This window comes from Odocoileus virginianus, chromosome X (genome assembly GCF_023699985.2).
Source record: "Odocoileus virginianus isolate 20LAN1187 ecotype Illinois chromosome X, Ovbor_1.2, whole genome shotgun sequence".
NCBI classification, from domain to species: domain Eukaryota; kingdom Metazoa; phylum Chordata; class Mammalia; order Artiodactyla; family Cervidae; genus Odocoileus; species Odocoileus virginianus.
Window position 1 is genome coordinate 41,714,970 of NC_069708.1, and position 27,777 is coordinate 41,742,746.

The window sequence follows — 27,777 nt, forward strand, 5'->3', positions numbered from 1 at the left end:
GGCATACACACCAAGGAAACCAGATCTGAAAGAGACACGTGCACCCCAATGTTCATCGCAGCACTGTTTATAATAGCCAGGACATGGAAGCAACCCAGATGCCCATCAGCAGACGAATGGATGAGGAAGCTGTGGTACATATACACCATGGAATATTACTCAGCCATTAAAAAGAATTCATTTGAATCAGTTCTAATGAGATGGATGAAACTGGAGCCCATTATACAGAGCAAAGTAAGCCAGAAAGATAAAGACCATTACAGTATACTAACACATATATATGGAATTTAGAAAGATGGTAACAATAACCCTATATGCAAAACAGAAAAAGAAGTTACTTTCTTATCTATGTAACTGAAGGAGAACTTTATGCTAAACGATAGAGCAAAATAGCTTGAGATATGGTTTTCTTCTAATTTCAGATGGAATAAGCCATTCATTAATTGCACAAAGGTATGTCAATATTCTTTTATTATATATCAAGAAAATGCATTCATTATTAACACTAAAAATCTTAACTTACACAATAAGCCCACTTTATAAATTGAATATTTATATTAAACATATGTGTACCCTTTGACAGCTTAATTTTCAATCTTAGAATAAAAATAAGAAGGATAAAATTAATATGTATGAATACTTTTGTTTGAAGAATGTTATAAATTATAGGAACTCAGCTAGTAAAGAAAGGCTTAATCTTTTTATTAGTAAAATCATTATTTTTCTAATTTGATTTCATGGTTGTGTAAAAATTATTACTTAATATAGTTAAACTTATAGGTAAAATAAACTTTGAAAAAAACTATTTGCTATTGTTAAGAATAATAAATGATTAAAATTAACATCTTCTAATATTAGACGAATTAATAACTGATGGAAGATGAATGTAACATAGTTTGCCTTGTATGATAGCACTAATATGGCTGTCTTGTTAAAAGAAGCACTTATTAAGCCAATGTCTTTACTAACTGGTTTATATATGATCAACCATTCTTAGCTCTTAAATTTAATAATTTTTTTCTTTTGGTATGTGGGGCATAAAAGTATATTTTGACCATATGTCTACAATAATTTTAGCTATACTGCTATATTCATCATTGAAAATTCCATGGACTGTATAGTTCATGGGGTTGCAAAGAATCAGACTTGACTGAGCGACTTTCACTTTCACCTCCATTAGTAAAAAAGACTCTTTTAATCTGTAAAATGTGCAGGGGAGAAAAGACCCAGGTTTGCTGCCTAGAAACCCTGCCCCTACCTCCATGATGATATGCCTCTGACTGTTGGGCTACAAACTACCTATTAAAAACTAGATCACTGAGACATCTAGTACTTTCATTAACAAATGTGAACAATGTTTTGGTGACTAAGAATACTATACACACACACACACACACATCATCATCATCATCATCATCATCCACAGGATTTGTCTGTTCACCCATGATAGCATTAGCATTAATGACTTCCAATTATTCAGCATTGCCTTGATTAGAATGAGCCATCTATTATTAGTCACTGCCCATTTGAAACTTCATTCCCTAAAGAGCAAAGGATTTGACCTATTCTTGCAATGATTACTCATTTTCAAGAGAATGTAATCCATGGATAACTTTGTCATTTACTTAACTTCTCTCAAGAAAATTTGCCACCATATTTATCATGACATCCAGTTAATCAATATTCCAACACCCTGATACAGAGAAGAAATGACCTTACCATATGATATAGAAACTGAAATCCGTTTTTTGAATAAAGGAGATTTTCGAGCTTTGAGGATTAAATCCAACAGAAATTGGTTGAGAACTTTCCACAATTCAGAGAGTATAGAACCAATCAGAGTTATAATCACTCTAGAAGCTCTGAGACTTAAAAGATAAAATGTCTTCATAAGACCTTAGATTTTCTAACAGTATTTCCCCCTCAACGCCCGGATTTACCTTATCTTACATACTAACTGTCTTTACCTGAAGTTTTCTCTGACAATTGGCCTGAAGCATCTTGAAGTTTATCATTCTGGTATTAATAAGCAATCAGCTAGGTTTGCAAGAGTTTCTATTAGTGAAGGATCATATAGAAATCTTTCTGTCAGTGGCTCAATGGGGATAAAGTAACAGTTTTTGTTTGTTTGTTTGTTTGTTTGTTTTATTCTTTTTGGTAATAATTACCTGCTGATTCCATCTGGTCAAGGCTACGGTTTTTCCAGTGGTCATGTATGGATGTGACAGTTGGACTGTGAAGAAAGCTGAGCGCCGAAGAACTGATGCTTTTGAACTATGGTGTTGGAGAAGACTCTTGAAAGTCCCTTGGACTGCAAGGAGATCCAACCAGTCCATCCTAAAGGAGATCAGTCCTGGGTGTTCATTGGAAGGACTGATGCTGAAGCTGAAACTCCAATACTTTGGCCACCTCATGAGAAGAGTTGACTCATTGGAAAATACCCTGATGCTGGGAGGGACTGGGGGCAGGAGGAGAAGGGGATGACAGAGAATGAGATGGCTGGATGGCATCACCAACTCGATGGGCATGAGTTTGTGTAGATTCCGGGAGTTGGTGATGGACAGGGAGGCCTGGCGTGCTGCGATTCATGGGGTCACAAAGAGTCGTACACGACTAAGTGACTGAACTGACTGACTGACCTGCTGATTATCTCAAGCCCGAGAACTCTCCATAGTACAAGAATTCTTGCCAACGTCAGTAAGGCTTCCCTTTTAAGAGGCAACCATAGTTAAAACTGTTGAACTCAAAGTCGAGGGACTTGGCACTCAAATCTGCCTCTACCATGAACTAGCTGTGTGATCGTGAGCAAATCACCTAAGCTCACTGAGTCTCATTGTCCTTTGTGTAGAAGGAGAAGAAGGAAGGCTAGATGAGATCTGAAGTTCCTTCTATTACTGAGATTGAAGGATTCAATATCCTGTATTCTTTTTTTCTTATGAAACCAGCTCATCTAACTTGAGCACAAGGGAAGCAGCTGCTAAAAGAGCTGATTAACAACAATTAGGAGTGACATTTCATTTGTTTTGCATGTGTTTTCAATTAAAAACAGTTAGTGATTAAAATCACATGCTTGAAAATATAATCCTTAAAAGACAATATTTTCAAATAAAATGTAAAACATTAAAATCTCTGGGATCAAGTCCAATTTGTATTCTAAGCATTTGCTACTATTAAAGAGCTTTTTTTATGTTATAAGGCATACTTAGATTTTGCAAGTGTTAGAAACTGTAGAGAAAGAGAGTGAGCTAGCACGCAATAGAACAAATAAGAAAGATAATGTTGAATTATTATACATACTTGTAAAAAATGTTGGTTTCCTCCTAGGATGTTGGTAGAGTGAATCAGATTTTGTTTTCTGTTTCATTTATATATGTCTCATATTTAGTCATTTGTTTAAGATTTTCCCTTTTTTTGCTAAAAGTCAAAATCTGGCTTTTCAAAACTAAGTGAAGAATAGACTGAAAAAAGTGGAAACCTGATGAATGGATTTCTTTCAGCTTCCATCTGTTCTCATGGATATAATCAATTAAATGGTATCTTCAATTAAATCTCCTTTGTACCAGTCTGTAACATTATAAATTTAAGTGAACACTTTAAAACATTTCAATCTTAATGCTTATTCCAAATAATATAATCACATAGTTTGATTCTTCTTTTAGTTGGAGGACACAGAATAGTGATAGTGACACATGACCACAAAAAGGAAGGACATAGATTTATCTTATGTCTCACACACACACACACACACAAAATCCTGAAGTAAGGGAAGAATACTCTTTAAGACAGACACTGAGTGAAGTAAGTCAGAAAGAGAAAAATAGGACTTACTTGGTGGTCCAGTGAATAAGAATCTGCCTGCCAATTCAGGGGACACTGGTTTGATCCCTGGTCTGGGAAGATCCCACCTGCTATGAAGTTATTAAGCCCATGGACCACAACTACTGACCCTGTGCCATGCTTCAAACAAGAGAGTAGTCCCTGCTCTCCACAACTAAAGAAAGCCCACACAATTAAAACGCAGTATAATAAAAAAAAATAACTTTTTTAAAAAAAATAGAAAAACAAATGTCATATATTAATGCATATATGTGGAATCTAGAGAAAAAAATGGTACAGATGAACGTATTTCCAGGGCAAGAACAGAGAAACAGATATAGAGAATGGACATGTGAACACAAAGCGGGAAGGGGAGGGTGGGATAAATTGGAAGATTAGGATTGACATATGTACACTACCATGTGTGATATAGATAGTTAGTGGGAACCTGCTATAAAGCACAGGAAGCCCAGCTCGGTGCTGTGATGACCTAGATGGGAGGGTAGGAGGGAGGTCCGTGAGGGAGGGGATATGGCTGATTCACTATAGCAGAAACTAACACAGCACTGTAAAGCAATTATACTACAATTAAAATAAAAAGAAAGAGGTAGTATCAAGATGCTGTCATTTTCAGTGACGTTCTTGAATACCTACTCTTTCATCAAAGAGAAAAAATAAACTGTTCCTAGTGTTTTAATCTGGTGAAATAGAAAAATAAGTCAATGGAAGGAATTACTTTTCTCAGGACTAACATTAAGACAAAAGAACCATATGCTATGAATGCCATTATTCTATTAGTCTTTGCTAAATATTAAATGGATGAAATAAACATGTGTGATGCCTTAAACCTTGTGCATGTTTTGCCAAAATTGGCACCACTGCTATTAATATTTTAATGTAAATTATTTTCTCCCAAAGAGAGCTGATAGTTTCTTAAATACATGACTCTGCTTTCCATAATATAACTTTAAAGTAGGTAGGGATTTGGTGACTTCAAGGCTAATCAAATATATGACTAACAATTCAGGTCATTTTACATGTAATCCATTTTGTATTATATTTCCCTTGGCAGTGGTACAAATGAATGCTGAAAGAAATGTTCTGGAAATAATGCATGGAATCTAAATGACATCACAATATTGAACATTCAGAAACAGTTGCTATTAGTTGTTAATAGTTCTAGGGAGCCTATAGGAAACCAATAAACTTTTAATAGAATTATTTAAAGCAAATTTATTAGTATCCATTATATTTGTATTGAGAACATTACATTTATTTTCTTACTGTTTTCTTAAATAGCCATATCTCTGGTTTTATCCATTTGAAACCGTGCAAATGGATAAACCATTGCATTTCTCTGGCCCAAAGATGAATCAGTAATGTAAGGGGAGAAAAAGAAAATTAAAAAAAGAAATCAGTTTGATAGTTGATAAACCAAGCAGTGGTAAAGCTCAGAAAGAAACTTTTAGTCTTTACCGCGGCATTCCTCATTCTACAGAGTAAACAGCTTTTATGTAATCAGTGTTAGAATTCAATCTCTTTGAAACTATTTTTAGTACTTACTGGCACTGTATGCATTTTTTTGGCAACTGTACTAGATTTATAGCTCTGGAAGTGCTGTGTTATTTATTACCTTTCAATAGGCAATGAAGTGGTGTCTTGCACATGAATATGTCGAAAATGTTAAAGTTTAGTACAATGGTTCAGTTAATTCTTTACAAGAACAATAGGCAAAAAAATAGCTTTTAACTTGGCAAAGAATATTCCATATTCATTTTTTAAAACAAAAATACTTTCATGTCAATGTATGGCAAAAACCACTAAAAAATTAAAATAAAAAAAATAAAAATAAAGCAAAAATACTTCTCTTGGGAACTTTATATCCAACACTAACTTTCTCTTCCTCGATTTTACAAATCCCTACAAAGAATTAAAGTCTCAGATGAGCTTAATAATATCTTGCTTATTTCAGCAATTTTTATCCTGGATTTGCAAATTCAAAGCTTATTTTTGAATTTAGGAAGAAATGTGACTTACAAAGTAAATTACGTCTTTTGAAACATGAGTTTATTAGTAAGTCCATAATTTTTTCCTAACCTGAACTGGAATTGGCAATTTTGTGTATGTGAGATAAAACAAGTTGAAGACATTAAGATCCAAAATCAACACATTCAGTTCAAATAATATGTTGTTTTCTTCTCTGAGTTTTTGTTTTCTCTTTTTTCTTTCTATATGTGTGTATTTGATAGATGTAGGGTTTTGTATTTTATATGTACACAGACCACCCACACTAAGTACTTGTTATTATTTCTTCCAAAAATAAAGATTTACAACTAGTTTATAAACTTTTACTAGAGATTGACTCTGCATCTTATTACATCCATAACATAAACTGTTTTATGAAATAATTCTAAAATTGTTTTCTGGACATTTTAAAGTAAAAGAAAACAAACAACAAAAAAACAAAAACTAAAACAACAACCTAAGTCAGCAATTACAGTATATTCCAATTTGGGCATAGACTGAGAATCAGAAACAAGAACAACCAAACTCTGCCTTCTCTCTCTTTTTTTTTTTTAAATGGGAATTATTATTTTTTTCCACTTATTTTTATTAGTTGGAGGCTAATTACTTTACAATATTGTAATGGTTTCTGTCATACATTGACATGAATCAGCCATGAATCTACACGTATTCCCCATCCCGATCTCCCCTCCCACCTCCCTCTCCACCTGATCCCTCCGGGTCTTCCCAGTGCATCAGGCCCGAGCACTTCATTTTAATGAATGCATTTCTACATCTAACAAGTGCTTATTTATTGTGTTTGTATATGCCTTGTATATGCCAGGTGCTATGTCCTTAGATATAGTGAAGCTTGATACCATTGTATCCTACACTCTCCTTCATTAATATGATAGAGGCTTAAGCAAATTTCCAAGAAAGACACACAAGTGAGTGTGCTCTCGCCAAAGGATGACCATTTGAGAGAGAGAGCAAAGGATTTTCTGAAGTTGTTTGTCCCTGTAAACAAGAGGGAAATGATTCTAAGTAAGTTTGGAATTTGGGATACTATCTATACAATTATCCCAAACTTTTCTTTTTGTCTACAGGGCATGCGTGTGCTAAAATTATCAAGGTAATGAATTAAGCAGTCATATATCTTTATTTCTCCTTTCATCTTTCCCATTGTTCTCATTTCATAGTCTCACATATGGCGAAGAGCTTCAGTTGTTTTTCACTGTTCATGCGGGTTCGAATGTCAGTTGCACTAACTGACATGGGGTAGAACTAGACAGCATATTAAAAAACAGAGACATTACTTTACCAACAAAGGTTTGTTTGCACAAGGCTATGGTTCTTCCAATAGTCATGTATGGATGTGAGAGCTGGACCATAAAGAAAGCTGAGTGCCAAAAAATTCATACTTTTGAACTGTGGTGTTGGAGAAGACTCTTGAGAGTCCCTTGGACTGCAAGGAGATCCAACCAGTTCATCTTAAAAGAGATCAGTCCTGAATATTCATTGGAAGGACTGATGCTGAAGGTGAAGCACCAATAATTTGGCCACTTGAGGTGAAGAACTGACTCATTGGAAAAGACCCTGATGCTGGGAAAGATTGAAGGCAGGAAGAGAAGGGGACAATAGAGAATAAGATGGTTGGATGGCATCACCGACTCGATGGACATGAGTTTGAGCGAGCTCTGGGAATTGGTGATGGACAGGGAAGCCTGGCATGCTGCAGTCCATGGGGTCGCAAAGAGTAGGACATGACTGACCAACTGAACTGCAATGATTTGTATCTTCCATGTGGGGAATTTCTTTTCAAATCGCTTGGACAATATAGAATTTAAAAATATAAACCAGCAAGTCATTTGAAGAGCTCTAAATATCTGAGTGGGAGGTATACACACAATCACCTGACCTGAATGTAGAATTTTATTAAGAAAAATATGACACCTTAGAGCAGTGCAATCCAATAGAACTTTGTGTAATGATGGACAAGTTCTATATCTGAGCTGTAAAATGTAGTAGCCAGTACTCACGTGTAGCTATGAGAACTTAAGCGTGTCTAGTGAGACTGAGGTACTGATTTATAAATCTAATTTTAATTAATCAAATTTTAAATGTAAATCAGTCAGTCAGTTAAGTCACTCAGTCACCGACTCTTTGTGACCCCATGGACTGCAGCACGCCAGGCTTTCCTGTCCTTCACCAACTCTTGGAGCTTGCTCAAACTCATGTCCATTGAGTCAGTGATACCATCCAACCATCTCATTCTCTGTTGTCCCCTTCTACTCCTGTCATCTACTTCTTCATTTACAAGTATTTAAATGTAAATACTTGTGACTAATTGCTATTACATTGGATAGAGCAGTCATAGAAGACAGAAGAGTAATATGGACAGTATCCATTATCTACTTTGTACATCTCATTGTCATCTTGAAAATTTGAAAAAAAAAATCTATCTTTTAACATTATTGTCACTTCACATAAAATAAACAACAAGGATCATGCTGCTCTTGGATTTTTCAGCCAACCTAAACCTGCCATCATTTGCTTGGGAAAGCAAAGGTCAATTCAAAATTCAAACACATAAGATCAAATTTTAAATATACTAACATAAAAAACATAAACATAAGTGAATAAAATTAAAAATTAATTTTAATTCTTCCCTGGCGATCCAGTGGTCAAGACTTTGCCTTCTAGTGAGGGGGAGCTGTGAGTTTGGTCTCTGGTCACATAGCTGGAATCCCACATGCCATGTGGCCAAAAACCAAACAATATGGTCATGTAGCTGGAATCCCACATGCCATGTGGCCAAAAACCAAACAATAAAACAAATAATATTGTAACAAATTCTATAAAAATTTTAAAAATTATCCCCATCATTTTTTTTTAGAAAAATTAAAACTATTCTTTTCCTCAGGTGTGTTACAGTCATAGACTGGATAATTGAGTCTTGAAATTCAAGAATTTAAGATATTATTTTTATGCTATGTTATACATGCTACTTCTCCCTTATATAACCTCTAATAATACTTTATAATCTACCTCTATATCTTTTAATAAAAATGCAGTTATTTCAATTAGCCTAAATCTATTAGTATCAACATCAGTAGATACTTAGATTGTTATTGATTTTCTCTCATCTTAGCTAAAGTTTAATTTCCATTGCATTAGTAAAATATGTTTACTCACCACCTTATCCCCAGTGCCTAGATGAATGCTGTGTCCATACTAGCCACTTGCTATTAGCATGCCAAGAATTAACAGAATTGTATTAACTGCCATGGATTTTTGAGAACTACAATTCAGAGACTATTTTTCTACCCATAAATGAGATATTCCAGATATGAACCTTCCTAAAAGTCTTTTGAAATATCATTACAAAAATAAAATTATCATTAATAACTGTTTACTTGGATCAAATTGTAATAGTTAATATTGTATCTATATTTATTATCATTGTTGCAAAATTGTTTTTTATTAAAATAGATTTGCTAATTTCCACACTTGTGTAGATATGACATGGAAGATATTTCCCTTGGCAAAGGAAAAGCAGACTGTTTATTGGTTATATGAATAGAATATTAATAAACTGCTCATTTAGTTTATGAATTAAAAACAAGGTTATTGCACATTGCTTAGCTCATGAAAATTTTTTAAAATTTGATTGAAATGAACTGGTGATTTTAATTAACATTTCTGAAATGCCACCTTTAATTTCATAATAAACATTTAATTCTTCCATCAAGATATATTATGGTCTCAATTTGAATAAGAGTATAAAGTATAAGTGAATATAAACACACACAAAAAAATTCAAAAAATGCAAAATTATCTTCAAGCAATTCATGAGGAAAAATGTAGTTGTACTTGAGTATTGTCCTAGATTTGATGTAAAGCAATTATAATATTTTGGTAAGTTAAAAATGATAGTATCACCATATAATCTCACCATAAAGTCTAGTGATCCCTAAAAGCTTGGTATCATTCATTGGTTTCTAACATTTAGAATCTTATTTTAGACACTAGTATGACAAAATTATGAGAAAAAGACCTCAGATGCTATCCTGTTCTTTCAGGACAGAGCACATAAATGAGATCTCAATAACTAATCTCCATATGTCAGCAACTTTTATGTTAAAAAATATATTGGAGAGTTAAAATTGTGTTGTGTGGTTGTACGTGTGTATATGAAAGGGTTCATAAATCACCCATGTACTAAGAATCTTAAGATCTTCTGATCTTTTCTTCACAGCTTCCAGTAGCTTTTTATCTTACTCAGTGCTGTTAAAATGCTACAAGTAAACACTGGTTAGAACTGCCTCTGAGAGCCAGTAGACACTATTCCTCAATCAGCGAACAAGATTTAGCTGTGTAGAGCTCATCTTATTGTAGTTTGGAGAAGGGATTATTTATTTTTTTAAATAAGTTGGACTTTATAAAAATTAAGACATTTGACTATTTTAAAGGCTTAAAAGAAAAAAAAATAAAGTGTTAGTCACTTAGTCATGTTCTACTCTTTGTGACCCCATGAACTGTAGCCTGTCAGGCTCCTCTGTCCACGGAATTTTCTGGGCAAGAACACTGGAGTGGGTTGCCACTTTAAAGACTTAAGGAGAAGCAAAAGGAGATGAGGACAGCAGAAGATGAGATAGTTAGATAGCATTACTGACTCAATGGACATGAATCTGAACAAACTTCAGGAGATAGTGAAGGACAGGGAATGCTGCAGTCCATGGAGTTGCAAAGAGTTGGACAGAACTTAACAACTGAACAACAACAAAAAGCTTTAAGAGTATGAGACCCTCTGTGTGCTGATTAACAGTAGCACTTAAGAGAACCCAAGCACTTTAAGTATTTTGCAATTTTATATTACTTGAATCACCTCCTTAAGGGTTTGCAGGGAAGCCAGAACTAGCAGAGACTGATTTTAGACATTTCCATAATGTGACTTTTTTGTCATGAATAAAATATGGGTACTATTTCAAGCTATAGTTTCCAATTTGACATTTTGGCATGTTAGGTTCAGTCTATTGTGCCTGCTAATAAAAAAAAAAGAATTTAAATAACATTGTGCTGTTAACCTCTAAGATGCTTTTTTTTTTTTTTTTTTTTGGTCACCCCATATTTGCAGAATCTTAGTTCCCTGACCATGGATTGAACCTGGGCCCTGGCAGTAAAAGTGCCATGTCATAACCACTGGATCACCAGGATCCAGGAATTTTCAGGAATTCCTAAAAATTCATCTTAACACCTTTTTCTATAGGGGGAAAACAAAGCAAAGTTTGTGTTCTTTACACAACGTTTTATTCTTATCAGAGTTTGCATATTTTCTCCCTTTGCCAAAGGTTTTAGCTGTATTTGTTAGATGTGATATATGCACTTTTGTGTTGGTTGAGTATTTTATTCTTAATTGTTACTTTTGGTAGTGAAAAGTTCCCTAAAAGCTGAAATCTACAGTGAGATATTTTAATTCATTTGGAATAACCATGGTTAATTCACTTATCATTTCATTTTCTTTTTAAAATTCTACATTATTCTTCCTTTTGAAATCTTTAACAATTCACAAAATTAGTTACATTTATCACCGTAAATGCTATGACCTGAAAAGTCCTCAGAACATCTTCTAGAACAATTCAAATTTCACAAATGTTTAGAGATGTTAAGCATCTTGTTTGTGGTGACACTATTATAGACAAATTTGGGACTTAGAACCCAAGTCTCTGGCATTTATTTCTGAGTTGGTCCTATGTCATGTGGTTTCAAGAAATTGAAAACCAGCCTCATTAAATAATAACATAAGCTAAAATATTTCATTCTTTGTTTTTCAGGGTCAAAATATTTTTGGACTTGATATCATAGAAACGCCAGAAGGAGAGAAGATGCCACAATTAATAGTTCAAAAGGAGTTAGATAGGGAAGAAAAAGATACATATGTAATGAAAGTAAAGGTTGAAGATGGTGGCTTTCCTCAAAGATCCAGTACTGCTATTTTGCAAGTCAGTGTTGCTGATACAAATGACAACCATCCAGTTTTTAAGGAGGATGAGATTGAAGTCAATATACCAGAAAATGCTCCTGTAGGTTCTTCAGTAACACAGCTCCATGCCACAGATGCTGATATAGGTGAAAATGCCAGGATTCATTTCTATTTCAGCAATCTTGTCTCCAGCATGGCCAAGAGGCTATTTCACCTCAACTCTACTACTGGACTTATCACAGTAAAAGAACCACTGGATAGGGAGGAATCTCCAAACCACAAGTTACTGGTTTTGGCAAGTGATGGTGGATTGATGCCAGCAAGAGCAATGGTGCTAGTAAATGTTACTGATGTCAATGATAATGTCCCATTGATTGACATAAGATACATCATCAATCCAATCAATGGCACTGTGGTTCTTTCAGAAAATGCTCCTCTTAACACCAAAATTGCTCTCATAACTGTGACAGATAAGGATGCTGACCATAATGGTAGGGTGACATGCTTTACAGATCATGAAGTCCCTTTCAGATTAAGGCCAGTGTTCAGTAATCAGTTCCTCCTAGAGACTGCTGCATATCTTGACTATGAGTCCACAAGAGAATATGCCATTAAATTACTGGCCGCAGATGCTGGCAAACCTCCTTTGAATCAATCATCCATGCTCCTCATCAAATTAAAAGATGAAAATGACAATGCTCCAGTTTTCACTCAGTCTTTCATAAGTCTTTCTGTTCCTGAGAATAACTCTCCTGGTACCCAGTTGACAAAAATAAGTGCAACAGATGCAGACACTGGGCGTAATGCTGAGATACATTACCTGCTAGGCATTGATGCTCCGTCTGAATTCAACCTGGATCATCGTACAGGCATTCTGACTGCAGTGAAGAAACTGGATAGAGAAAAACAGGAAAAATATTCATTCACAGTTCTGGCAAAAGATAATGGGATGCCATCTTTAATAACCAATGCCACAGTCTTAGTAACCGTTCTTGATCAGAATGACAACAGTCCAATTTTCACTCACAATGAGTACAACTTCTATGTCCCAGAAAACCTTCCAAGACATGGCACAGTAGGACTAATCACTGTAACTGATCCTGATTATGGAGAAAATTCTGCAGTAACTCTCTCCATTTTAGATGCAAATGATGACTTCACAATTGATCCACAGACTGGTGTCATCCGACCGAATATTTCATTTGATAGAGAAAAACAAGAGTCTTATACTTTCTATGTAAAGGCTGAGGATGGTGGTAGGGTATCACATTCTTCAACTGCCAAAGTCACTATAAATGTGGTCGATGTCAATGACAACAAACCAGTTTTTGTTGTCCCTCCTTCCAACTACTCCTTTGAATTGGTTCCACCATCCGCTAATCCAGGCACAGTGGTCTTCACAGTAGTTGCTATTGACAATGACACTGGCATGAATGCAGAGCTTCGTTACAGCATTGTAGGAGGGAACACAAAAGGTCTGTTTATGATTGACCAAACAACAGGCAACATTACACTGAAGGAGAAATGTGTCCTTGCAGATCTTGGTTTACACAAACTGATAGTCAAAGCCAAGGATTTAGGGCAACCTGATTCTCTCTTCAGTGTCATAAATGTTAATCTATTTGTGAATGAGTCGATGACCAATGCTACACTGATTTATGAATTGGTGCGCAAAAACATTGAAACACCAGTGACCCAAAATATTGAGACAACTGATACATCCTCACCATCAAGTGACTATGTCAAGATCATGGTTGCCATTGTTGCTGGCACCATAACTGTCATTCTTGTTATTTTCATCACTGCTGTAGTAAGATGCCGCCAAACACCACACCTTAAGGCTGCTCAGAAAAACAAGCAGAATTCCGAATGGGTTACTCCAAACCCTGAAAACAGGCAGATGATGATGATGAAGAAAAAGAAGAAGAGGAAGAAGCATACCCCTAAGAACTTACTGCTTAACTTTGTCACTATTGAAGAAGCTAAGGCAGAGGATGCTGATAATGATAGAAACACCGTCACACTAGACCTTCCCATTGAATTGGAAGAGCAAACCATGGGCAAGTACAACTGGGGCACTACACCTACTACTTTCAAGCCTGACAGCCCTGATTTGGCCCGGCACTACAAATCTGCCTCTCCACAGCCTGCTTTCCAGATCCAGCCGGAAACTCCCCTAAATTCAAAGCACCACATCATCCAGGAACTGCCTCTTGATAATACCTTTGTGGGTTGTGATTCCATCTCCAAGTGTTCCTCCAGCAGTTCTGATCCCTACAGCGTTTCTGAGTGCAGCTATCCAGTGACAACTTTCAAGACCCCTGTGTCTGTACACACCAGACTGGTAGGTAATCCAAGTTTCTAATTAACCTTTCTAACTTTATTTTTCAAAACTATTTTCAGTTTAAGTAGGGCTTTACAGAATCTACTGACTCAACAGGAGATCAAAATAATCATATTTTGCAGAAATATCTGAATAAGTATATGAATTCATTTAAGTTTGATGGAAAATCAGGATAAAATGACTCCTAATTATAGGAAAATTGGGTGAGAAATGATGATTATAATAGGGGCGGTGTTGTCTGTAGATGGCACTATGACACTTCCTGCTAGAGGATATACTGGAAAAACTCCAAAATTTCTGGAGGTCATGTCATGTCAGAGGTCATGACACTGTCCTCAGTACAGTTGTGTACATGAGGACCAGAACAGCCCAGGCTGCATATATCACAGTAATACCTTTTGGAATCTGATAAGCAGGTCTTAATGGTACTGAGACTTCCAGCTTCAGTTGGTAAAATATGTCTACCCAAGATAGTCAAATAGCATCAAGATATCCTCCCCACTCACCATGCTCCCAAGCCCCCACAATGAAAAGGGAGTATAGTTTTCAGATTAAGAACTCACCATTATTCTGGTTTATACATCTGTATTGACACAATGTAGCAAGAATGAAGTTAGGAAAATTAAGTCATGCTAGTCTCATGTTCAGTCAAGAGAATGAAATATATATGAGATCTCTACTCTAGATATTCATTTGAGCATTTGCATATTCATGCAAGGTATTGAGCCCTTCAAGAGACATTTTTAAGAGATAATGACTTTTGGAAAATGAAATATGATTGCTTTCTTTAATGGGCCTGAAGGAAAATATGAGCATATTAAGACGCAAGGCATCTGCATGCAATAATTTAAAACCCAGTAAATTGTGAAAACAAGAGCTTATACAGTCTTTTTATCTGTATTTCATGGAGAAATGAATAAAAATGTATCTAGAAATCCACAACTAAATTAAATAATTTAAGTATGATTATTTCTTTAATAAAGTTATATGATGGAATTTATCTACATTTTTTTCTCTCAAAATCATGCCATATATTGACTTTGTTTGTGTTACTCTTAAGAAGGTCTTCATCTCAATTTCAATGAATTAAAGCTTCTAAAACCTACCTCGGCTTAATAAAATGTAGTAATGTGAAAGTCAGAATAAGTTTCTTCTCACCAAAGTTAGAGATATTAAAGAAGTCTATTAGGATTCCAAATAGCAATGAAAATAACTTATGATTAGGAAATGTCTTAAGAATCTATGTCACTCAAGGATATGGATAGTTAAATAATATGATGCTAGCCTTTCTCAATCACTGAGCAAAATTAAGAAACCAATTCAGTTGTGCATTCATTTTTATTACAATAATTTCATAATTATGTTATTGTAAATTGTAAAATAGAATCCTGCTCTCTGTGGAGTTTTTTATATGCTTTGAATGAGTTTACAGGGCAGTGGTTATTTCTACAGTTCACATGAGCCCCATGTTTTCTACCAAGGTGGATCTTAAATGGGTGGCAAACATAACAGATGCCTAACATCTCATCATGGTGAGTTTTTACTTATATTTAACCATGAAAAATGTGATCTCATTTCCTAATTCTCATTGCTATCATTCTGTTTTTTGGAAACATTTCTCAACAAAAACGTATTTTTTTATGACTAGCACTTTATGTGTGTTGTGTAGCCTCATAGCACTTTTCCGAGGGGTAAATTTGTGATTCACTTAAAAATCTACAATGAGTAGGGTTTGTGAATTATTTTCACAGAGCATCATTTTTAATAGATTGGCTTGTGAAGTTTGTTAAAAGAGAAAATTCTTGTTTCAACTGTTTTCAAAATCATGGAGATGTTTAAGAGCTAGACTTATTTTACATGAAGACATGAACATACAGTAAGCATACCACAGGTGAAATAAAAAATTGGAAGTGTTTTCCAAATATCTTCTGCTTCTTTTATATTATTTTCTAATCCTGAGAAAGCCAATAAAATTAATAACTTTTATTAAGACATTTTATTTTATTTAGCAAAGAAATCTTTTCCTAAATGTAGGATAATAATTTCACAGGACAAGCAAAATAAGAAAAGTAAATGCTAATGAGAATAAAATCTTGGTTATCATTTGATTTTTATTAGCTAGAAGGACTATCTTAGAATCAATGTGTTTTCAGATGAAATTCAACTTTTTCAGATCTTAAGAAGTAGGTAAATTATGTATTTTGTCATTGGTTGACAGATGTTTCAGATTAATTACTAAATATCTTCTGGACATGAATTGGTGAACTTAGGCAGACTAATGTGATACTAAACATAATTTGAATCCTCGTATTTTTTGCAACATTTGCAATGTTCTTCACCCTTTCTAATATACATTTCATTTTCTGATTAATGCCAAGAGAGTCATCTTATATCCACTGATGTTGCAGAATGCTAAATGTTCATTGAGCACTGAAAAAGAACTCATGTATTTATAAAAATTCAAATACAGTAGGTGTCTTTAAAAAAAATCATACAAATTGGGGAAAACTGTCAGTCAATAAAATAAAAATTCACTGTTCTTAAGGAAATTCTGGCAGTGGAATAAAATGTTACTGTTATCAGAAGGCAGAATTAAATTCAATTGACTTTAAACAAAGTGAGAAATACACTTTTCAAAGGAGGCTTTAGGGTCATATTTACATTTAGTTCACTGCTCATCTGAATAGAAATATGAGAGTGAAGAAATGAATTGGTTCTAGGAGGCAGTGAGATATAAGTGGATTTATAAAAATTTCATGTTTTAAAAAGAGAATCAAGTATTTTCCATAGTTTTTTTTTTCTGATATTTGTGTTCTGAAAAATATGGAACATTCATTAGATAGAAGTGTATCTATTGCAGAAAACCATTTATACCTGGGTTTAATGGTATAAACCCAGCAAAGATGCTCCTCTTTGATATAAATTTTTACAAATATTCTGGATGGCATTTCTGTATATATTGTAGTAGAAATTTAAAACAAGAAGTTTGAAAGATGATCTTACAGTTTGCTTTTTATTTCCATCTTTCAGAGCAAGCAGATAGTGTTTGGTTGGTGTGACTCTGGGAAAACAGTAAGAATAATCATTTTAGAATCAATTTTGATACTTCTATAAAAGAGATACAATGCTAAAATGAAACCTTGCTTAACACAGTTCTCCCATTAAAATATTGTGAAGAAAATGTATTTGGAAAATATGAAATAAATGAATTTACTATCTTGAAATGGCCTTTTGTGTACAAGTCACTGTCTTAGCCATGTATTTGAGATACTTCATTTCAAAAAGAAACAATTCTAAATTCCATATATATGTGTTAGTATACTGTAATGGTCTTTATCTTTCTGGCTTACTTCGCTCTGTATAATGGGTTGCAGTTTCACCCATCTCATTAGAACTGATTCAAATGAATTCTTTTTAATGGCTGAGTAATATTCCACGGTGTATATGTACCACAGCTTCGGGAGAAGGCGAGGGTGGGATGTTTCAAGAGAACAGCATCGAAACATGTATATCTAGGGTGAAACAGATCACCAGCCCAGGTTGGTTGCATGAGACAAGTGCTCGGGCCTGGTGCTCTGGGAAGACCCAGAGGGATGGGGTGGAGAGGGAGGTGGGAGGGGGGACCGGGATGGGGAATACATGTTAATCCATGGCTAATTCATTTCAATGTATGACAAAAACCACTGCAATGTTGTAATTAGCCTCCAACTAATAAAAATAAATGGAAAAAAAAGAAAGAAACAATTCATGGTTACATGAATGTAGGTATTATACATGGATATGAAATGGTAAGAGGAGTCTGAATTAGCTTGGAATAGGATTGGTACTCACCACTGTTAAATTCCATAACATTGATCTTGTGTATCTGTATTTTAGCAATACGAATTTTAGCCACATAGCATGCTTGGCAACTGAGACTCCTAGAACACAGCCACCTAATTTTGATAACATGTTATTTTTCTTGTCCTAGACTGATTCCAGGACATCAACTATTGAAATCTACAGTGAGATATAACTTTCTAGGAACAACATAATTCCATTCCCCTTCCAAAAATCTCAGTGATTTGTGATTTCAAAATTTGGCTAAGATCATTAATCTTGTAGTCTGGATTTCCCACTATAAAGGCAAGTGAAACAAAAACCACATTAAAAAGTATGTCCCACTGAACCTCATGTTACTTTGGCTATAATTTGCAATCACAATTTTAGATTTGTGGAAGAAATTGTGCAGTGTGATTAAAAAAATGTTTTATCATGCTGTCTCTCCATTTGCTTGCTCTGAATGTCAACAACTGTGATGTAATATAATGTGTCTTAATGCACAAACTGATGATTAGTATATCAATCATGAAACATGGAATTACTTGCCTTGTTCAATTGCTGAAGATTTTAAACATCATCTCCAGGAGTTTGGAAGTGAAGCTGAATTATCCAAGCTACCGTCTGAAAGGTATCCAGGGCAAGAGATTTTCTTTAATACTCTAAACAGCAACAACCAAAAACACTCTAGTTGATTTGTTGAAAAATATTCACTAATACAGTGATGTTGAGAAAATAAGTATAAATATCCATCACTCTGCTTAAAAGTTAGACTATATAAACAAATTTTAATAGGTTTTTATGTTGACTATAATCATGTTGTTTCACTACTTTAATCATTAAAAATTTATTTTTGCTGTAATTATGTTTCTTTTTTCTATAAATACTGAAAAATAAGGTGTTTTTTTTTTCTAGTTTTACCTCTCAAAAGAAGAATGTCAGTTCTTTATACTCCCTGACATTTTGGAAAAAAACATGTTGGTATTTCTTATATAATGAAACATAATTCCAGTCATATGAGAGTAGAGACAAGGATTTAAATAGGGTATTTTGAAAGATTTTATCTTAATTTTGAAACTACAAAACAAAATATACAACACTAGTGTCACAGCTAAACAGATCTACATTATTTCTCTGGCGTTAATTTTCTGAACACATTCCATTGCTTTGAGTAATTTGCCCTTTAACTTATTCTCCACAATATGTTGATCAATCAATTTCCTATACAAATGACTGAATGCCTCAAACTGGGTATACATATTTATTGAGGAAGGAATGATGTGTCTCAATTTTATATTGTATTTTTTAAGCTTCTTATGACTTAATAGTACTAATAAAAGTTAAAAAAAACACAAGATTTTGTGTGACAACAAGGGAGTATAAAGGACCCTTAAAATTATTACATAACAGATGTTTCCTGGGTTCTAATTAAAATGCTTCATTGTATATCATCTTACAATGCAAAGTGAGAATAGAATTTGGTATATTATGCATGTACATTAAATTAGTGTATTATTTCAAGTGTTCTTTGGTGTAAAAGTATTTATAAGTGGTTTATGCTTTATTTAACATTTAAAATTAGTGTAATTCTTGTATGTCTAACCTATAGGAAATATTTTTTAAAGATTTCTGTTAAAATTTAGCATTTCCATTTACTCAGTACAGAGTCTCTGGTACCTTCATTAATATCAAATTCCTTGAACATACTTGCTATCTGGTGTTTTAAATATAACTTAGTTAATAATAAAGATTGTGATTGTAGCTCTTACTGGTAATGAAAAATGTCACATAAATTACAATATTGTATTGCAATACTTATAAACAATCATTGTAGAAAAATATCTAAAATTAAAATTTACCTTTGTGAAAGTTATTCATATAGAATAACCTTATAATTCCTCTCCCACTTCTTAAATTAAATATTTCAATTTAATTCAAACCATTTCAAGGAATGTCAAAATTGAGCCAACTCATTATATCCTTAAGAGTCAATGCCCTGCAGGTACCAAGATGGTGTACTAAGAGTAGGAGTTTCTAAAATCCACAGCCTCAGTTTAATTGTGAGTAAAGTGATGAAGCCCAAGAAAATGAATTAATACTTCACATGTCCCATGATCAACTACTGGGGCTTCATGACCATTTGTACATATGATTATTATATAAGAGCATTTCAAATGTTTGTTTCATGACACATTCTGTGAACTAGAGAACACTTCATTTTTCTTCTACTTCTGTGACCCTTTCCTTTATGACTGTAATAAGGAAAACTCCTAATTACTGCTTTGTGTATATGAAGATGAAAATGTCTTGAAAGAGTTATTCAGAATCCCTCAATATTTGCTTGGGTGTCATCTTTGTAAAGTGATCCCATCTCACAGAATACTATTTCTGTGAGAAAAGGAGCTTCTGAACTGATTTCTTTCCTGCTCTTTGAGGCTAAATATTTACCCATATAAACTAATGATGATTGAGATTTAACAGTATTTAAAATTTGGCCATAGATGAAAATGGATCCTGCTTTTGATTATTAACTACCCTTGATCTGTCTTTGCTTATGCTTGAAGAAATAATATTACCCTTTGAGAACAGTATGGACAACATTGAACCTCATTTTTCACAAGAGCCAGAGAGAACAAAAATATGTATTTTTCTAGTTGATTCCTTCTTTGTCAGTTGCTTTGATGACACTTTTAATTTAATCATTGGTGTTATTGCATATTTGGCTTACAAAGTCTCAGATATTTTCCCAACTCTTGTGTTGCCATTAATGGACTCCTAGAATATTCTCAATGCAGTGTCCTTGATGATCTCTCTGGTTCATATTCTAGCCAGTGAATAGAGAAAACAGAAAGCAAATCTTAAGACTTGTCATCAAATAAACTTTTAGGGATTATCTAATTGATTAACTAGAATATGCTATATGATTTCACCCCTGGAAGCACTAAAAGGATTATTACTTTCTTTTGATTAAAATCCACAGTATATAAATTGAAAAATAAAATTGCTAAATGCATTTCCTTATTTTGCATTAAATATAAAAGTTTATTTTTACAAGTAGAATAGTCATGCCATTACATTTCTTCAGTTACTTTTATTTTCAATGACTTAAACTGAAAAATTTATAAAACAATTTTCAATTATCCATTAGTTAATCTTTTATGTAGACTTATTTTTTTTCTGCTGAGCATCCATTAACATTATCAATGATAAATTTACAGTTTAGAATAGTATTTTAAGTTGAACTTAGATTCAATCAATCATTATTTTGTACAATATTTACTAATCTAACTTTAAAACAAAATAATACTGCCTCATTTTACAATTTTGTCACCTGCATTAGTCACAATTAATTAGATTTTGGAATTGTGCTTCTAGCTAAGTGTGATATGAAACCTCATCTGAACCGAAGTGCTATAGGACAAGCAAATCTTAAATAATCTTATAAAAACTTGGACAGCACTCTGTAAAGGCTTCCTGGAGGTGCTTTTGTATAATACACATTTTTCTTAAATTTTGCTAAGTTTTGTCTATTTTAAATATTTAGATTTCTCACATACTCAAAGGTCTTATGATAATTAGTTCACTTCAGTTCAGTTGCTCAGTCATGTCCAACTCTTTGCGACCCCATTAACCAGAGCACGCCAGGTCTCCTGTCCATCACCAACTCCTGGAGTCCACCCAAACCCGTGTCCATCGAGTCGGTGATGCCATCTAACCATCTCATCCTCTGTCGTCCCTTTCTCCTCCTGCCCTCAATCTTTCCCAGCATTAAGGTCTTTTCAAATGAGTCAGCTCTTTGCATCAGGTGACCAAAGTATTGGAGTTTCAGCTTCAACATCAGTCCTTCCAATAAACACCCACTGATCTCCTTTAGGATGGACTGGTTGGATCTCCTTGCAGTCCAAGGGACTCTCAAAAGTCTTCTCCAACACTGCAGTTCAAAATCATCAATTCTTCAGTGCTCAGCTTTCTTTACAGTCCAACTCTCACATCCATACATAACCATGGAAAAACCATAGCCTTGACTAGATGGACATTTGTGGGCAAAGTAATGTCTCTGCTTTTTAATATGCTGTCAATGTTGGTCATAACTTTCCTTCCAAGGAGTAAGCATCTTTTTAATTTCATGGCTGCAATCACCATCTGAAGTGATTTCAGAGCCCCAAAAAGTAAAGTCAGCCACTGTTCCCACTCTTTCCCCATCTATTTGCCATGAAGTGATGGGACCAGATGCCATGATCTTAGTTTTCTGAATGTTGAGCTTTAAGTCAACTTTTTCACTCTTCTTTCACTTTCATCAAGGGGCTCTTTAGTTCCTCTTCATTTTCTGCCATAATGGTGGTGTCATCTGCACATCTGAGGTTATTGATATTTCTCCTGGCAATCTCGATTCTAGCTTGTGCTTCTTCCAGCCCAGCATTTCTCATGATGTACTCTGCATAGAAGTTAAATAAGCGGGGTGACAATATACAGCCTTGATGTACTCCTTTTCCTATTTGGAACCAGTCTGTTGGTCCATGTCCAGTTCTAACTGTTTCTCCCTGATCTGCATACAGATTTCTCAAGAGGCACATCAGGTGGTCTGGTATTTCCATCTCTTTCAGAATTTTCCACAGTTTATTGTGATTCACACTGTCAAAGGCTTTGGCATAGTCAGTAAAGCAGAAATAGATGTTTTTTTCTGGAACTCTCTTCCTTTTTCAATGATCCAGTGGATGTTGGCAATTTGATCTCTGGTTGCTCTGCCTTTTCTAAAACCAGCTTGAACATCTGCAAGCTCATGGCTCAAGTGAACTATTGCTGAAATCTGGCTTGGAGAATTTTAACCTTTACTTTACTAGCTTGTGAGATGAGTGCAATTTTGTGGTAGTTTGAGCATTCTTTGGCACTGCCTTCCTTTGGGATTGAAATGAAAACTGACCTTTTCCAGTCCTGTGGCTACTGCTGATTTTCCAAATTTGTTAGCATATTTAGTGCAGCACTTTCACAGCGTCATCTTTCAGGATTTGAAATAGCTCAACTGGAAATCCATCACCTCCATTAGCTTTGTTCATAGTGATCCTTCCTAAGGCCCACTTGACTTCACATTCCACTATGTCTGGCTCTAGGTGAGTGATCACACCATCGTGATTATCTGGGTCGTGAAGATCTTTTTTGTACAGTTCTGTGTATTCTTGCCCCCTCTTCTTAATATCTTCTGCTTCTGTTAGGTCCATCAAATTTCTGTCCTTTATCGAGCCCATCTTTGCATGAAATATTCCCTTGGTATCTCTAATTTTCTTGAAGAGATCTCTAGTCTTTTCCATTCTATTGTTTTCCTCTAAATCTTTGCATTGATCACTGAGGAAGGCTTTCTTATCTTTCCTTGCTATTCTTTGGAACTCTGCATTTAAATGGGTATATCTTTCCTTTTCTCCTTTTTTTTTTGCTTCCCTTTTTTTCACAGCTATTTGTAAGGCCTCCTCAGACAGCCATTTTGCTTTTTTTGCATTTCTTTTTCTTGGGGATGGTCTTGATTCCTATCTCCTGTACAGTGTCATGAACCTCCATCCATAGTTCATCAGGCAGTCTGTCTATCAGATCTAGTCCCTTGAATCTATTTCTCACTTCCACTGTATAGTCAGAAGGGATTTGATTTAGGTCATACCTGAATGATCTAGTGGTTTTCTCCACTTTCTTCAATTTCAGTCTGTATTTGGCAATGAAGCTATATGTGTTGTATATAATTATTTTTCAACAGAGCTACTGTGCAATGTTTTTTTTTTATGCATTATAGTTGTTCATATTATAACACCTGTGGCCTTATGTGGTATTTGAATTAGGAGCAGACTTTTAAAAACTGTATCATAAGCATATGCCTTTATTTTTATTGGACATGCAATACACATTTGTTGTAGAAAAATTTAGTAAATCGTAGATAGATTTTGAATGAAGAATTTTTAAACTATATGTTTTTATTTCAACCTATTCCAGTAAGTTTTTCTTTATACTTCACTTGGTAATTCTGTTTAACCTTTAAAAGTTGTGCACTTTAAAATTAAAGAAGTATTCTGTTCTTTTATATGATAAACTAAACATGCAGAATTTTTTGCACATAGTGGTAATTGGCTCAATTATTATACATATTGCTTATTTTTATTGATTTATGATTAGACATATTTATTAAATAGCAGAGTCTGACTAGTTGAAGATATAATAAAGAGGCATGCTGTGTATCTCCACTGTGAGACTAATCCCCCCTTAGTGAGAATATCAAGTTGATGAAAAAGCTTTTTCGATAAAAAGAATGCCATCTAATTATCTGCCATCAGTTCCGTTAGAATAACAACCAAGTTACCTAATTATTTCCAAAAAGCTCATAAGCAACTCTTGCCTTTTTTATATTCTAGGTATTCTCAATTAAAATGAACTCCCTTTATAAGTGATTAATTATATTTAATTATCTACACATACACTGTACTATCCAATTAGGACTGTTTTTGTGAAGTAAAAAAAGACACATTCTATTAGTTTTCAGATAGTCAAATTGACATAATTATGAAAATGAAGTATTTTAGTAGATATTCTAGAAATATTTGCACTTTTCTCCCTTGTCCTGGAGCCTTACATTTATTAATTATTCATTGATTTATTTTATAGAATGTTGTTGTCTTTGAAATACACTTTCAAAGTATTTTCATTTTTTTGTCTTAATACTTGATAAAACACATTAGATAGCAAAATAATGGTTTCATTAGATACTTAGAGAAAATTTGTATAATACCTCTTCACTCTATTTGGTTGTTAAAATAAATGAATATATAATACTGGTGAAAAACATTTTCAGAAATCCAAAAATAAGCATTAAATTGTATTTACTTGTCTTATTACATATCAGTTCTAATTTCAGTTTCAAAACTAATGTAGATCTCTATTGCAATAATGTTTTAAAACTATTAACAGAATTGCTCATAAATGCTATCATCTTAAACAAAAAAGTTTCCAGTAAAACAAATATACAGCTCAAATAGTTTTTCAGTATCACAGCCTCGAAGTAATTTAACACAACCGCACACACACACACACAAACAAATTTGATCAGCTTTTTTGATATATAAACACAGACCTAGTCTCATATTCAAGCTGAGAAAAAACACACAAAAATGGAATTCCATGGACTCTGGAAAATTGATTTATGATCTCCTAAATTAGAGATTATATCTTATTATTAATTTTATTTGATCACTCATTCAGAACTATGTATTGGGTGCCTTTCTTGTAGATAATTATATACATTATTTATGATGTTCAGATTGAATAATTACATTTTTTTCACATATAGTTATTCAGGAGAAGGTGCTGAGGTCTCTTCCAGATAGGTATCATAGCTTTATCTATGTGTTACCAAAATATCTGGAGCCAAAATGCAGTTTTTCATTGAACACGGGTATATTTTATATATCTGATAAAACTGTTTGACTCTATAAAGATACAGACTTTATCGAGTGCTTCAAAATAATATTTTTTTTATTTTAAATAGAGCAAAAGGTGACATGCTATATGAAGTTATCATTATCTAAATCTAGAGCAATTGATAACATTTAACAACAAAATTCTACATGGTGCTACAATTCTGTTTTACATACATAAATTTTAGTTGGTTGCAAGACTATACACACATGTTTCAAAATACTCGCAAATTGTAGAAATGATGAGGTACATACAATGAAGTCTTTTTAGGTGTGGAACTTGACAGATAGCCATATCAAACTCTTAAAATTGAGAGACCTAGTTGTGAGTCTAGAGGAAAGTTCATTTTAATTTGATGTTTATGTAATTCTAATACAGTGGGATTAAAATGGATTAGGGTATGTATAATAAGTACACACATGTTTGAGTTTATGGGTTTGTCAAATTTTTAGCAGAAAAAAAAGTAATATAAGCAAAAAGACAACTTGTTCAAAGATCATTCATCTACATTTGCAATGTTATTCTTTCTTCTTTTAAACTCATACCTCACTTCCAAACTTTAATTATACTTTATCCCTTATATCATCCTACCCAGCACCTTTTATTTAATAAAACTCCTGTCATATCCAGTGCATTTTCAATACATGCTTATGTGTTTTTTTACTTCCAAATTGCTTTGCCTCTAATGTAACTGTGGTGCATCCCTTCATAAAGTTCCCTTGTTTTCTGAAGGATCACAAATCCAGTAACATTAAATTATACATGAAAAATTAAATTTTTTCCCAAGTACCTGTGTAGATTCTACTTCTTTTGCACACAGAAAAAGCTAAGATAAATTTGCCTTCAGTAATGGTCAACTTTTAATCAGTTGGCGTAACTAAAACATATACAAAACAATTCATTAAAATAATTCTCTTTATTTGAATCAATACCTTATTTACTTTCAATATCTCTGAAACAAAAAAAAATAACATAAATAACTCTTAGTGCTCTATACAATGTCAGACTTTTAGTTTCATAAATCTGCAACTTTATGGGTTTATATTTGATCAAAGGCTAAGATATGGATTTGCCATAATCATATACATGCATACATAATTATTTATGAATGTGTATACAGACATATATGTTTACAAATAGCTTAGTGCAGACTACTAATTGACATGAATTTTGGAAATATTTGTGAGAATAAGTTCAATTTTTAGACTGGGTAATGTGTATAATTATCACTTCTGCTTTTGAATGGAGTTAGTATTAAGAACTGCCATTATAGAAAAGCTGTGTAAAGTAACATTAAAATTGTGAAGATTAAAAATACAAGAACCATCATAAACAGTCATTCTTAAAATTTTGCTTTTGCTTTGTTATTTGTAGCTGTAGTTTTAAAAAAGGAATAAACAGGTTTTTGTGTAAATATGTTGGAGTGACTATTATGGAGCGTCTTTAAACTGGAATACATATATTTACTAACACTGGTTGTATTTGATGTATTTTTCAGTGCATAAAGTATGTGTAAATCTGTATAAGTGAAAAAGCTATAAATAAAATTGTTTCTGCATTGCAATAACATATTTTTTGATATTTTTTGAAGTGCTTGTTGTCAGCAGGGTCTACCAATTTCATTAACATCACCAGGGATCCTAAAATAATTTTTAGCACATTAATATCTTGCAGTTTGATGGTATAACTCATTATCTGTGTGGTGTTAACCAGAACTTTATATATTGGCATCCCTGGTCACTAATATTGTGAGATAACTGATCCAAAGCAATGAAATAGATTGAAGTGACTCATATTCAAATAAGTTTTAGTTTTGTGCATTTTGTTGTACTCAAGTTCTTTGAACATTGTTAATATAGTACCACTTACTACCATTTTTCTTAGAACGTGCTATGCATAATGGAGTTTACAATGAGTTCAAATGAGATTAATTAAATATTTTTCAAGCTGCTACTATGAGCAAAGAAATGTAGAGAATTATAGTGGTTATGGTGAGGAATGGGGTTTTAAGGGGTAGAGATGTGGAACAATCAAGGTTCTTTCTTGGTTTTTATTAGGGTAAACAGTCTCTTACCCAGAAAGTTTAATGGAAAGTATGTTTTTATATAAAAGAAAACTTTCAGTTTTTCTAGTGCAGAAAATCCCCTAATATACAGGTTTTTCTTTTTTTAAAGAAAACAAATTAAAAGGTTTTATTGCAATAATTAGAAGAGTGTGTGTACGTGTCTGTGTGTATCACTAGTAGAGTATCTTACAAGTATGTATTGGGTATTCATTCCAAATTCCTTGAAATCTGAAGTGAACAAGCATAATTATTTAGACCATTTCAGGAAGAATCTTAAAGTCATCAACATTTTTCAGA

The 27,777-nt window shown here is 33.6% G+C and overlaps 1 protein-coding gene across 6 annotated transcripts in view; it reads left to right on the plus strand.

Annotated features, from left to right (window-relative positions):
* The window catches only part of PCDH11X (protocadherin 11 X-linked), a 958,739-nt gene that overhangs the window by 90,777 nt on the left and 840,185 nt on the right, over positions 1-27,777 (plus strand). For all 6 annotated transcript variants that reach the window (XM_070461977.1, XM_070461978.1, XM_070461979.1 and 3 more), the window contains exon 3: positions 11,655-14,147. In XM_070461977.1, coding sequence (XP_070318078.1) covers positions 11,655-14,147 — 2,493 coding nt within the window. The remainder of the gene's footprint in view (positions 1-11,654; positions 14,148-27,777) is intronic.